The sequence below is a fragment of the Ambystoma mexicanum genome, chromosome 6q (genome assembly GCF_040938575.1).
Source record: "Ambystoma mexicanum isolate Mex_15411 chromosome 6q, UKY_AmexF1_1, whole genome shotgun sequence".
Lineage (NCBI taxonomy): Eukaryota > Metazoa > Chordata > Amphibia > Caudata > Ambystomatidae > Ambystoma > Ambystoma mexicanum.
The window spans coordinates 1380782284-1380796783 of record NC_090937.1 but is presented as its reverse complement, the minus strand read 5'-3'; the positions used below and the strand labels follow the sequence as shown (position 1 = coordinate 1380796783).

The 14500-nt window shown below is 44.5% G+C and overlaps 1 protein-coding gene across 1 annotated transcript in view; it reads left to right on the top strand.

The window, feature by feature from the left end:
* Positions 1 to 14500, top strand: part of ACOX3 (acyl-CoA oxidase 3, pristanoyl) — a 1085216-nt gene that overhangs the window by 97374 nt on the left and 973342 nt on the right. The window contains exons 3-4 of the mRNA XM_069632027.1: positions 6602 to 6835; positions 13810 to 13884. Coding sequence (XP_069488128.1) covers positions 6602 to 6835; positions 13810 to 13884 — 309 coding nt within the window. The remainder of the gene's footprint in view (positions 1 to 6601; positions 6836 to 13809; positions 13885 to 14500) is intronic.

Sequence of the window (14500 nt, the reverse complement as noted above, 5' to 3'; positions counted from 1 at the left end):
GGCCCTCTTATGCATAGCGAAAGATAGGTATTCTCTTGCTTTTCTACCTAATAAAATTGTTCAACCCCAAACATGCCAACTTTTTGTTTAGGATCCTTCTACGTCACCCTTACATATGGCAGATTAAAGTTATCTTAGTTGTATCAGGAATGCTCCTCTTTTTGTAAGGCATGAGAGGATAAAAGCAGATAACTGGGGTGCAGATGTATATGATGATAATTCAAGTCCGCCATATAAAGTATGAATGAATGACTATTTTTCTTTTCAAAGGCACTAGGTCACATGGCTGCAATATAGTAAACATGTGCATCATTTCTACTGAATGCTTTCTCATTGCGTGACTTCCCCGTGTCGAATATTGATACAGCTTTTGGCCACCACTATAGTCTGAGCCTGACAGGAAGCAGCTACATGCTTTTTAGTTTCCGTCAGATTGGAAACTATGTGTGCTCATGTAACAAAATGAAGTAGGTCTTGGAAAGCAGAATCTAGCAATCAGCAGAAAAGATTTTTGGGCAACACCATGCAACCTCGGTTTATAGACATAATAAACAGTATTCGTTGGAATATATTAAGTACAACAGACTTCCAGAAGTGTACCACTGTGATGGAATGACCATACAGCCTAAAGTACGGACAGGTACCGCTAAATCCTAAGCTATACAAGGTTTAAAGTGTTAGATGTGATACAAATTCAGAGAAAAAAGTAATAACTATCCAACGTTGTGAGCCACTTCAGACAGAAAAGTTGGATGTTGTCATCCTTGATGGGGTGAATGATGAAAACAATGTGTTATGCTTCCTAGTAACAGTGTCTTCTGTAAAAAAAAAAAAAGCTGCTTATTGCGTGCGCAGCACAGTCTGAAATTGTACATTTTGTAGCAGCCCGGAGTATGTATGTGCAGAAGCCTGGTGGTCATCAGTGAAGGCAAACTTCAAACGCCAGTGTGTGAGCACGCACCCCCCTGGCCCAGTGTGAAGCATCAGGTCAGTGTTCTCCTTTGGCCCTCGACTCTTCCGGGCTCAGTCAGGGCCAGTGACGGAAGGAGTAGGTGATCCCTGAGTGTCCAAACACTAGGGTCACTTCCCATCAGGGCTTTAAGTGGGCCGGGGCCTGCCGGGGCTGGGCCCTGGCAGGCTCCGAAATTTCGTTTTGAGGCGGGGCCCTGCCGGGGCCCACTAGTCTCCCCTGGCAGCCCCGGCCACTACACGAAAAGGCATTTTTCTCTACAGCCTGAAACTCTCGCTCGTGTGCGAGAGCTTCAGGCTTAAGAAAAAAATGCCTTTCCGCCATAATGGTGACGCCGCACCTACGAGGCATCCCTTTAAGCAAGGGATGCCCGTGGGCCGGCGCCACCATTATGGAGACAACGTGAGGCCGCTGGAAGAAGAGGCCTTGCTTTCTAAATAGTGAAGCTCCCGCAGATTCGCGGGAGTTTCATTCTTTAGGAAAAGGCCTCTGCTTCCAGCGGCCTCACCCTTTCAGCCTTAATGGTGACACTGCCCCTCCCCAGCTGGCGAGGGGCAGCGCCACCATTAAGGCTGAATAGGCGAGGCGCTATCCCCTGCCAGGTTAGCCTATAAAAAATAAATGTAGAGATCAGCACCCTCTCCCCAAAGGGGAGAGGGTGCTGATCTCTACAAAAGGCTGCCTGGCAGGGGTGCCAGTAGCTATTGAACCGAGGCTCGTCAGGGGGGCGTGGCCTAACTGGCCAGTGGGACCCCCGCCGTTAGGCCACGCCCCCTTGATGAGCCCCGGCTCATTTTGTGGTGCCACTTAAGGCACTGCTTCCCATCCATTCCCAGTGTGCATTGTTTGCAGCTCTGCCAGTCCCAGCCCAACTCCTGTAGCACAGAGAGTGTGCAGGACCTGGTTTTTCTGCCCTGCACTGTCTGCCTGACGTTTAGCCATGCTCCACTCATGCCTTGGTTGTACGTGCTACCTGTCCCAAAGCTTAAGAAGGGCTGGAGCGCACACTTGCCTCATTGTCTGTACACAGGACTGTATGCCGAAAGTAAAACAAGGGTTTTATTGCTGCTGTTCTGATTCCATCTCCTGCCAAATACATCAGCAAATGACATTAACACATGACCCCACAAACAAATATGTAACCACTATCAATCCCCCTGTTCAAATCCACCGATACATTAAAATGGCAAGCAGTATGCAATTAAATACCCCAGGGTGTGTTTGTAGCATACAACTCCAATTCTCATTTGGAATGCAAGTGCCCAGGGCTGAATGTTAATTACACCTAAAGTTTCTTTAAGTGTTGGGGAAAACATGCAAACGGTGATTTCTAGTTTAAAGTGAAGAACACACTTTGTAACACATGGGTATAATTATTAAAGAAGCTTTTGGAAATGCAGTGACACAAAAGCTGTCATCTTGATGTGGGCGCACTTGATTGCAACGTGGCCTCTGAATTAATGAGACGCTGATGGTGTCTGCAAATCGCTATAACCCACAAACGGACCAAGAACGTCGTCCTTGGTTGGGGGTGCTCCCATGCAATATTTACTGTCACAATTTTAGCTCGGTAGGGTACAATGCTCTTCGTTGTTTTGAAGATAAGACTCTGTGCTCAGCAAACCATCGAAAGCATTGTTTTAATGTGTCAGAGCAAAAGGTGGAAAGTCAACAGAGACAGGAGTAGGTTCACAGTGCATTTTTCAGTGCATTTTGGACTCAACTGGTCCTTCATCAGGGAAAACACCAGTCCCTCAAACACAAACTACAGCCAACACACTGGCTCAGACAATAACAAGGCATTGTATTAGTATTATTATTAGCAAGCTGGCATACTGAAGTGGTGCATAGGGCCTTTTTTGGGCAAAAAAAAGAAATGGTTCATGTAGATGTAGAGCCAGTGATCCCCGACGCTCCAGACTCTAGGCTCACTTCCTATCAATTCCCAGCGTGCAATGTCTGCTGCTCTCCCAGTCCCAGCCCAACACTTGTCACATAGAGAGTGTGCATGTCCTGGGTTTTCTGCCCTCCACCGTCTGCTTGCGTGCTCTGATCACTGCTCCTGCCTGTGCGTGTACTGCTCACACTGCACGGTTAGCCATGCTCCAGTCATGCCTTGGTTGTAATTACGACCTGTCCCGAAGCTTAAGAAGGGCTGGGGTCCTCCTTCGCCTCATTGTCTGAAAGCACAGAACTGTCTGCCAAAAGCAACACAATAGTTTTATTTCTGCTTCCTAATTACATCTCCTGCATAATACATCAATACATAACATTAATACATGAGACCACAAACAAATATGTAACCACTATCAATCTCCCTGTTCAAATGCACCGTAAAATTATAAAATATAATGGTAAGCAGCATGCAATTAAATATCCAAGAGCGAATATTATCCATTCCAGAATCCCTGTTTGTCTGTTCCCTACCTGAATACTCCTGGCCATTGCCCTTCCCATTCTTCTTCACACCCCTCTAATTATTCTGCCCCGAAACCCCAGTATACGATATTTACAGAACACTATGATTCCCACAATCCCCTCTGTTCACTCCATGATCCCAGTTACTCTCATTTTCTTCACAAACTCTGGCAATCCTGTCCTTTTGAGTGTCTTCTTTCGAAACCCCAATCTACTGACAGAATACTACTGTTCCCACAATCCCCTAGGTTCTGTTCTCTATCTCGGTCATTCTCGTCCATTTTCAAAACCTTACCCATCATATCAATAACTCTAACACCCTCCTTTTCCACCCTGAACACTTCCTCACATTGTGACAGACAACAGACTTGTAATGCACCTGTTTACCTGACATATCCCGATACATGGGTCAGGCAAAGTCAGGCAATTAATTTAAATCACACACACCTGACGGCCCTTCCTTTTCCCCACAGGGGTAAACGGTGGAGTAAGAGAGCATAGTTCGAGCAAGGCGAGCACAGCAGACAGCACGATGAGACAGCTAATTGGGCACGGCAGTTCAAACAAAGGAGAAAGGCGGAAGGAATCGAGAGGGTGGCGAGGAGAGAAGTGACCTTGTACTTTTCATCTCAGACCCGCGGAACCTTCGAGGAAGAAAACCTAAGACCGTGAACAATAGCACAGGTGTCTTGCAGCAGATATCAAGGGTAAACGGGGCAAGCCTATGCCGATAATCACGAGTGAGGGAAGCTCCCGCGACCGTGCTACTGGCCTAGACTCCCATGAAGAGGAAAGCCAAGTAGTTCATCACAGCTGATGAGTCGAGGGGAGAGCTGAAATATCCAGGCTGTGTTAATTGATAATTGCAAAGTGGCAAGTTTGAACCAAGTTCGAGGAACTGTGAAAGAACTGTAAAGTGTTAAGGGGAGACCAGCTGCAGAGGGAAACCGGCACCAAACAGGTTCTCACTCAAAAGACTCTGGTCGAGCCCCATATGAGAGAAACTAAAGATACCAGCAGGCCATAGGAGAGACAGCGGAATAGGTCAAAATGGTCATACTGAGGATCAAGCAAAATCCCTGTACAATCGAAAGACTTTGATCTACAAACTGTGTGAAAGAAAGGGAAATGAATACCACCAACATTGAATTGTGAATGTGAAGTTTTGAAAGGCAAGTGAATCCCGCCAAAGAGAAGAGAGGGGTCTGAGCCCGACCGAGGGAGATCCAAAGGTGAAGCTATCAGCCACAAATTCACTGAGAAAAGAACTGTTATATAATTTGTGGAAAACGATTGAGAATGGTCAGCACCCAGAAGAGGGCGACCCAGGAGTGAACCCATTCCCCAGCAAACATCAGAAACAAACTTTCATTTTGTAAAGGAACTTTTATTTTTGTTAGTTGAAGACATCAGGTCCTCGAAGGCAAGAGACTTTCAAGTGAAACGAGACTTGGCCATCGACAGTCCTGAAAACTGCCATTAGAACTGTCGTCTCGTGCTGGAAAAGCCAGAGACTGTACTGTGCTCCATGCTCCCATCTTACCCCGTGCTCAAAACATGGGGAAGGGAGACCCATGCTACCGTCATATTATTTGAGAACACTTCTTTCTTTCTTTTCTTGAGAACTATCCCACCCACTTCTTTGTTTCAGTTGTAAGGTTTAGCAATAGGTTTCTTAGCATAAGCCCTTTTATTTGACACAAAGCCACTAGGACTGCCTTATTTTTCATTTGATGGTTGACGCTTGCTCCCATCTTAGATTTAGCTTTAGATTAGGCATGTATACATCATTCATTGTTCAATAAACCGAATACAGCGTGAAAGGAGAGGAGAATGATAAAGGCTTGAAGCATGGACACTAAAATGGGGTGGAGACAGCGTAAAAAGATTCAGTGTGCAAAATGCAGTAGGTAAAGCCAAACAAGGCACACACAAGGAGTGTGTAGATTTCAGACACTCCTAGAATGAGGATAGTGCAGCTTGGCTTCAGGTTGGTCAATCCGGAGTCAAATGACATCACTTCCTTTGATGTCACTTGGGGCGGGTCAAATGACTTCACCTCCTGTGATGTCATTGTCGAGGGTCGTGTGATGTCACTTCTGCTACCCTGGCATTTTCGTGAAATGACGTCCCTGAATTACACCAGTTTTAAATGCTGTCCTAGGAGAGTTATTGCAGTTCATACTATCTATGTTAGTTAATTAAATATGAATATTAATTGTTGCCAGAAAATACAACACAACCAGAGTTTGTAGTATATGCTAGTATGCTGCCACTACAAAAGTATGTTATTTGTAGAGTGTATCTAACAACCTAATTCTGCTGCTTTTTGAGAATACAATATGGGCACAGATCACTTTCTGGTTTTTACAATTTCCCCAGTAAGCATCCATATGAGTTTAAAGAATGTAATGCTGAAGCTGCCCAAGTTAAACACCTTGTCCTACTAGATTCCACATTGCCCACAGAAAATGGCAATGCCAGGCCTTGCCTAATTCGCATTGCCCAAAAATATAAATGCTGTATTTCCCATGCCACCGTCAGATTGCCACCAGAATTGCCCATAACATTTTCATGTTTCCCCGGATCACTGACCGCGGCCACTTTCACACTACCTCATTAGTGCACGTTTTCCTCAGAATTGCTCCATGAATGTTCACCTTGGCTCCAGAATGAACCATACAACGGTCCTCTTTCCCTAGAATTGTTACAGTCCACAGCACATTACACTTCAGACAAGCACCATGCAGCTTCACATTGAACCCATAATAACGCAATGCCAATTTGACATGCCTTTCATTTCACTATATATATCCCCAGAATGGCTCCATTACATTTCCCATTGCCCTTGGAACTGATCCAGTCAACTTCACAGTGCTTCTTTAACAATGCCATTGAATTATTTCCCAATGCCACTTCACGTTGCCCCAGAACTGCCTCCTTCCATTTAAACATTGACACAGAATTGGTGCATGCCAATCCCCTTTGCTTCATGCCACTTCACATTGGCCTCGAATGACTACATGCCATAGTAAGGGGGAAGCTTTTCTTCATCTGCATGCTCATCTGTGATCTATGCCAACTTAGAGTAAAATGTCCACCCTTGTGTCCTCATAAGCGGTACTCAGACTGATACCCTTGTAACTGGGGCTTATATTTTTTCAGGCGGATGTTTTACTGGTATTTTATATTTTGTCTTTTTTTTCTTCTTAGAAAAGAATCTTCTCAGCTTTTGAAAGTGATCCCCTTTTTGCTCGGCATTCTGGAGAAGACCTTCCCTTAGAACGGTTACGTGAGCTCACATTTCTGCGCTGCAAAAGGCTATTCGAATATGATTTCTTGCCTATGGATGAAATTATGGAGCAGCCATTGAAAATTATGGTTCTTGTTAATTGCCTTGGCATGTATGATTGGTCTTTATGCGTCAAATATTATCTAAACACAAAGGTAAGTAAATGTCACATTCTGATTATCATATTCTGATTAGTTGTCTTTAAGTATTTTCCAGTTTGTAATGTAATAGGTTTATGTAAAATCTAGCTTTCATTTAAGTGTGGTCTTTTTTTATATTGTGGTTAACTGGAGGTTTCAGGTGCAGTGAAGGTATAAACATATCCCTTATTGTTAGTTTCTCCACATGCAGAAGAATATATTGCAATTGATAACATTTGTGGTAATAACTCACCTCATTTTCTTCTGTATAATAAAACATACAATGTCTTTAAACATTCTATATCTGGTGCACCCTTTCCGTTGTCCAGGATTTTGTACAGTATTTAATACTAAGGACTACTCTTTTATGTGTTTTCCTATGTTTGGCAGTTAAGTCAGCTTGATAAAAAGGGGCTTTCCAGGATTTAACAGTTTGGTTAAGTGGCCACGTTTGTCCTAGAGCTCAAGTATATATAAGTAAGGCGACCAACAACTTTTCTTGATTTTCTTAGAAATGGTAGAGAAATGAGTTGGGGCAATATTAAAGTACTGTTTTTTGTGTTTTCCAAATCATGCAGAGTGGTTGCTGAACCCCGACCTAATATTGACATTTTAAAAGGTTATCCAAACAAGATGCATATTCACATAGTCATGACTAAACAGGTTACACTGCATTACATGTGAAAGGTTTCTCTGTGAATATTTCAAATAGAAAAACCACTGCAGAAAATTGACTGTTAAAAATGTACTAATACATTATTTAATTTAAAATTGAAAATAAATATATCTATTTGTTTCATTCCATGACAAAAACAATAATACATTTGTAATAGACACTTTTTTGAGGGGCAGTCAAAAGCTCATACATTGCTAACTTACCATGAACCATTTGTTTGGATTGCAATATACTCCCTTTTCAAAATATTTTAAGTCATTATTACAGGATAATGGCTTGCCCAAAGGTCTTTATTTCAAACAATAATGACGCCTTTTGAGGTCTATCAGGCTTTTAGCACGTCGCATGCAACATTTTGGTGTGTTTAGTTGTGTTTTATTTTTAATTGAGCTGCTCATGCTTCTCTAACTTTACGCAGGTGGAGACTATTAAGTATGTTCTGCTTGTCAGGGTGTTGCTCAAGTCCAGAATGTCTGGAATAAGGCCCAAATCAAACCTTGTAGATTGCATTCTGAACATTGTGATTGGCTGAGAGGAGGTCAAATGGTCTATATGTGCTAAATTCCTTATATTACACTTTTGGCGTCCACTCCAACCCAAGGTGCTATAAGGTTGTTTGTTTGCGCTGTATTCATGTTACTTAAACCCACGTAATAGAAATAATGAGCCCTTAGTAAAGGAATACATTTGATTTTTAAATTGTTGTTATTTTGCTGAGGAAATGACTGTCCTCAAAGCAATAAGGGATTTTATGAACTGTGTAAGAGCCATTGTGGATGACAAGCCAAGCATAATCACTATTCCTTTTCCTAGCAACACAGATGTAATAAACCTAGCCGCCAATGCCTCTCTCCCAGCTTCCTTGTCATTGCTGTGAACTCCAGGGGGGTCCTGTGTGCGCTGTCTGTATAATTCAGCCTCTTAGCATCTCAGCAGGTACCAGTTTGTAATTCCTCAATATGAACCCTCCCACTAAAGTAATTTCTTCCTCCACCCTCCCAATAACCCCAGAACGTTTGTTCCACATAATTTATTTTCTGGCCACACTTCTTTCACCCTTTTTTTAACTGATGCTGACATCGTTTCCTTTCTCGTTCCATTCTGCCATCGTGTCACAGAAGGCCCTAAGAACAGCCAGACTTCAGGGGATGATGTAAGTTTTTTTTTATTTTGTATAATTCAAGGGATTCAGAGTTTCAGCTGTAGATGATTACAATGTGGCACACTAAACGTTGTGCCTCTCTCGTCTCCTGTGGGCTTCCCACCTACCCAGACCAAGCTTCCCTTCATCCCATGTTGTCTACTAGAGATTGGAAACATCTACTATCTACAGTTCTGTACGATGGTGGCCTAATAGTCTTGGCCTTTTCTCTATGTTTCCCTCTGGGGTTCTTCCAGGTGGTAACCTACTCTAATGACTACTCTGGATAGTGTTTCAGGATGTTCTTATTTTTGTCTGGTGCCTTTCCAAATGGCCAGTTCCTCTCACTCCTTTTTCATGCCCTTGCATTCCTTTCCCTGATTGTCCTTCTCCTCACTCTCTCTATCATCTTGCTTCCTTGCTCGCTCTCTCTCCCCCTCTTCCACTTGCCTACTCCCACTTTCTTTCCCTCCGATGGTCAGGCAATCTCCTGGCTTCTTCTATCCTCTCTCCACTCCAATTTTCTTTCTACTGTGTCCTCTCCTCACCTCTCATTTTTCCTCTCTGTCCACCCCACTCTCCTCTTCCCTTTCTCCTTTCTCTCCAATCTCCTAGCTTTTCCCCTCACCTCTCTCTCTCCCCTCTCCACTTTCTGCTCTCTACTTTCTCCTATCTACTCCACTCCCCTTTCTTCTCCCCTCTACTCTTCATTCACCTCTGCTCCTCTTCTCCCACTTCCATTTACCTCTTGAACTTCCCCAGGCACTCCGCTTGCTCTCACTCACTTATACTGCTATTCCGTCTCTAACACCAGTCACACATTCTAACAGCCATTCACTGCCTCACGCTTACAATCAGGTACCACTCTCTCACAACCAACACCTCACCTACAACAATCTCTGCCACAATCTTCTCACCGCTCTGTTCCAACGCCCATTCTCTGCCTGGTCTCTTGGTCTGCCTCCACTCCACCTGACCTCACCCAAACGCCACTTACCCACTCATTTGTTCTTTCTCTCACAGGGCTTTAATACCCCTGACTTCCTGTGTCTTTCTTTCCCTTCTCACCCTCCCATTGGGATCACTTTGGTCTATTTCCCCCAGGGTTGTGCTATAGCAGCAGAACAATTTAAACCCTGTTTCGCCCTGCCCACTTTCCACACATAGAGCTTGGGTCATTCTCTCTGGTGCCGGTTTCGATGCCTGTGCTCCAGTTGCAGAGAATAAGTAAGTCTTTCTTTGCTATGAAAACGTTTTGCTGGACCGCTGCTGGCATGTTCCATTTGTTTGTGAAACCAGTAATTTCACTCAGAAGAGCACTGTGCCTTTCATCTGCTATATGAACTCCGGGGACAGGTATTCCTGAAACAAATCAAATGGAATTCTGAGCAGGCATGCATTGGGTGATTGACAGTAGTAACGTCCACATGCAACAAGGCACATATATGGGGTGCAGAGACTAGCTCCCTCTCAGCTCCCTCACCCCACCTCTGACAAAGGACAGTGTGACAATTCCTGCAATGCCGTCCCTTCTCCCTTAGTGGGAGACCATTTCCATGAGGCCAGGGAGGTGATGTCGCTACCTGATAGTGCCCCCGGGGTGGTACTCAGCAGGCAGATCTCATGGGGAGGGATTTCCCCTCTGCGATACAGGGAGGACATCATGGGACAACGTGGTATAGTCCACCATCACCCACCTTTCTCTCCTAACCTTCTTTACCTTCCTCTTATCATACAAGTTCCCCCATGTATTTATGTTACAGCAATAGTATGATATGATATGATAAGGCATTTATAACGCGCCTATACACAAGTGTTTCAAGGCGTGACGAGGCAAGGGAGGGGAACAGAGGGAGGATGGACAACAATCCTACTAGGCCAGGTGTCATTCAGTTCTCATGACTTCCTTCGACGCCTCTAAAGTCATCATTAATGTCTACCTTAATGGCACTGTCATGGTCCAGGGCCCTCAGGCCAATCTCCACCTCTTTGATAGGCGCTTCCCTCACCTCATCAATTTCCTCTCATCTCCTGCTGTCCCCTCCTCTCCGCCCTTTGCTACCTTGCCCTCTCTCTCCTCCGCCTCTCCTAGGGCTCTTTCTCCTCCGCAGGGCGCACCTCTGATCTGTACCCTTCCGCGGAAGGTCTTTAAGACTGGCAACCTTCTTCATATTGCCACTTTCAAGTCTCGCTCTGCTGTCAAACACTCATCTGACATCTGCCACCTGACATCTGCCACCTCCTTGAAGAACTAGACCTTGATGTCCTTGGTCTTACTGAGACATGGTTCACGGCCAGCTCTGTCACAAGCTTTGACACTCTCCTCCCTGATGGCTACAAGATCCTGTCTGCACCCAGATCCTCCGGTCCGGTGGGGGAGGGGGGGTTGCCCTGATCTTTTCTGCGTGGATTCCTGCCTCTATCATTCCCACTCAAACCTACTCTTTTGAATTTCTTGTCTCTCTCTCTCTCTCTCTCTCTCTCTCTCTCTCTCTCTCTCTCTCTCCTACCCATTTTCGTACTGTGGCTACCATCTACCGGCCTCCTGGTCAAATCGCCTCATTTCTCTGAGTGGGCGGACCTCTCCTCCTCTCTCCTGGCCTCTACCACTCAACTCGTCACAATATCCATTTAGACTCTCCTTGTTCCTCCTCTGTACTCTTCTGTGACCTCTGCGACCCCATCTCCTTGCCCATCCTCCCCTCTGGCCCGACTCAATCTGCAGGGCACACACTTGATGTCTTGAACTCCTCTGACCTCCCCCTCTCCATCTCTCTGACCACTCCTCTCTCTTGGTGCGATCACTCCCTACTCTCCTCTCATCTCTCCCTCTCTTCCCCCCAAGCCAAGCCTACCCCAACACTGCCACCTACCTTCTCGGACAGCCGGCCCATGAAGCATGTGTCAGTTGAGGCTTTTGCCGGCACCTTCTCTCCCCCCCTCCACCTCTGGCTGTCTCACATCCTGACACAGCCCTGTCCCTGCTCTACTCTACGCTTCAATTTCTGATACTCTTGATGCTCTTACCCTTGTCATGAGGATCCGTTTGAAGTCCAAAGCCAAGTTCAATTCCTGGTATGACTCCAACCTAGCTAGCTACACTTAAACGTAAGTGTAGGTCGGCTGAGAGGAAATGGAGGACTTCTTGTTCATCCTCTGACAAACTGACCTGATCTAAAGGCAATAACGACTCTTTGTCCTCACCAAGAAGAGAGTCCACATTCAAACTCATGTCTCTGCGGCATCTAATAACTCGGCTGAACTCTTTAAAATCTGCAAGGAGCTGGCCAACCCTGCTGCAGTCTCTACCCCTCCTGTTGCCACCCAGGCTGTTTGCAATGCCGTGCCAGAGGAGTTTGGGGGGTCAGAACCATTGATTTATACTGTGTCTTCTTTCAGGAGCTTGATAAGATGGATCCAGGTTGTCTTGGGTATCAGTGTCGAGCAACAGTCATGCCTTTTCAACAGCAGGTGGCTAAACATGTTCCACTGACACCATTAGGAGGAGGAGCCTCTTCAGCAATCCTTCTCTTCACCCCAGAGACTGGGGACTTTGGGCAGTCCTTACCCCAACAAGGTTCAAGAGAAATCTTGCAGGAAGCTTCGATGGGATGGTTTCACGAAGATGATTCAAAGACGATTAAATTAAGGAGGGGTCCCACCCCTTGTACAGCTACTTTGCCACAGTGGATTGGTCCTTTCCAAGAGTTCTTTAAAAGGGCAGTTCTCGTTGTTGCCCACAGTAATGCTTTGTGATGTCAGATCCCTGCTGGAAGTTGGGGAGGGCTTCTCAGAAATATGACCTGGGAATTTTGAAGATGGCTGGTCACTTCTACAATGTATAGGTCCTCTTCCTACCAACACTATGCGTTTTCCCTGTCTTGTCTTCCTACAATTAAAAGGACTCCAGTAATTCACTCCTTGGTATGACTTCACCATTGTGTTGCAGAGTTCCCTTTTGAGCTTCCAGCTCTCGCCCTACCCCCCTAGTGGAGGTATGTCTTGCTCTCCCAGGAGTGTGTCAATCATTCCCAGCAGAGAACAAAGACCTTTGTGGGCAGGTCCACCATCTGATGTGGCTGGGCCTCCCAAGAGCAGACATAATATACACATGGCTCTAATGCTGCAAGGGTCATGGGAAACCTGTTGTTAATAAAATTACATCACATTGGGTTATGGCAGTGTTAACTGTATTTCCGCATATGCCACTTTATCAAACCAGATATAGTTTTATATGTATTTTTAACCAAAATGTCTGCCACCAGACCCAGAGTATATGCAGATAAATATAGTTTGAATAATGGGTCCTCATAGTTGAAGGCAGTCCATGACTGTTTGGATTAATTTGATTCCAACAGGCTTTCAGGAAAGCATATGTCACACTCACTTTGCCAAATCACTTTGCAGCTGCTGGTGTGCACACAAAGTACATGTGTGTGAATTGTACTTTTTAGCATGGAACAATTGGAAAGTGAGGTCGGTTTTATTGTGCTAGGTTTCTGAGAGCAAATCCAGCATCCGTTTGCACCTCTGGATTGCATACCCTTGCAGATTGCATTTTCGTCAAAATGTTAAAAAATAAAGAGCTTACAACATTCACATTTTTCTCTATTTAGGTATTCAATGGAAAGCACTGCACCACCTTTCTAGACTGCAAATCGTATAAAATGTATTTTTCCAAAAGTGTTATGTTCTTGGAATTGTAGAACCTTCAAAATATTTTATATTCGTTTTAAAATATAACCTTGAATTGCTTTCACTGCATGTTTCACGTTTTAAAAAGTTATTAGTTGAAAAGTGGGTCACGTTTTTTTCTCCTTACTGGTGGCATAGGGCAGAACAGATTAAGAGTTGTATAGAAGAAAAATACTTTGTTTTGTCATGGCTTCCTCATGCACTTCCATTGCAAGTGTTTTACTTCTTCAGCCAGACCCTATTTAAGTCCATAGAGATTTTTTGTAATTATGTTTTAGATGTTTTTTCCCCATTCCGCGTGCTTGTTTTCTTTGCAGGTGAATAGTGGAGGCTAATTGCCTTCAGTCAACATTTCCAGATATAATGCTTTTGAAAGTTTCTACTTCGTTTTAACTGCGCTGTTTGAGTGCAGTAGAATTTATGTATGTTTTGTGTATCTGATGCTTTGTATTTCAGTGTACTCGTTTACATTTTCAGGTCTTCACAGGCGCTGTTCAGAACACTGGCTCAGAGAGGCACCACAAATATTTAAAGCAAATAGAGAACATGGAGGTATTGAATTCTCTGTTTTTTGCGCCTGCTTAAAGTGTACTTTAATTAGTAGCTGTTGCTGCATTTAATATGTTAAATGTCACCTGATCAAATCATTCTATTTACTCTCGAACCCACAAGCTTTCCACGAGGCTATGAGGTGGTAGATGATGGATTTCTCCTCAGCTAAATAACCTATTGTAAAGAGACCATTTGGCAACCAGCCGACCCAAATGAAATGGAAACTGGGAGACAAAGGCTGGGAAAAAAGGGGAGGATTAATCACTAAGGATTCCTGGTTGTCACACTTCCAGGGAATGTTTTGTGATGAGCACCAAAAAGAGGCACAGTTCAAAGATATTGGCGCCAGTAGTAAAATTATCTTCTCACAGCCAGAGATCACTAAATCCATTAGCCAAATGACGTGTGGGAAAGCAGCAGGACCGGACGGGCTGACATCGGATATCTTTGTTGGTTTTCAAACTGGTGGGCCCTCATCTTGGGCAAACTATTCGAAGCATTTGGCTAGGGTGTAGGGGTCCCTAGCTCTGGAGAAGAGGAATAATTGTACCACTATTTAAAAAGGGAGCCACAGAGGATGCCCATTAGTATAGATCTATCTCCTTACTGGAAATAT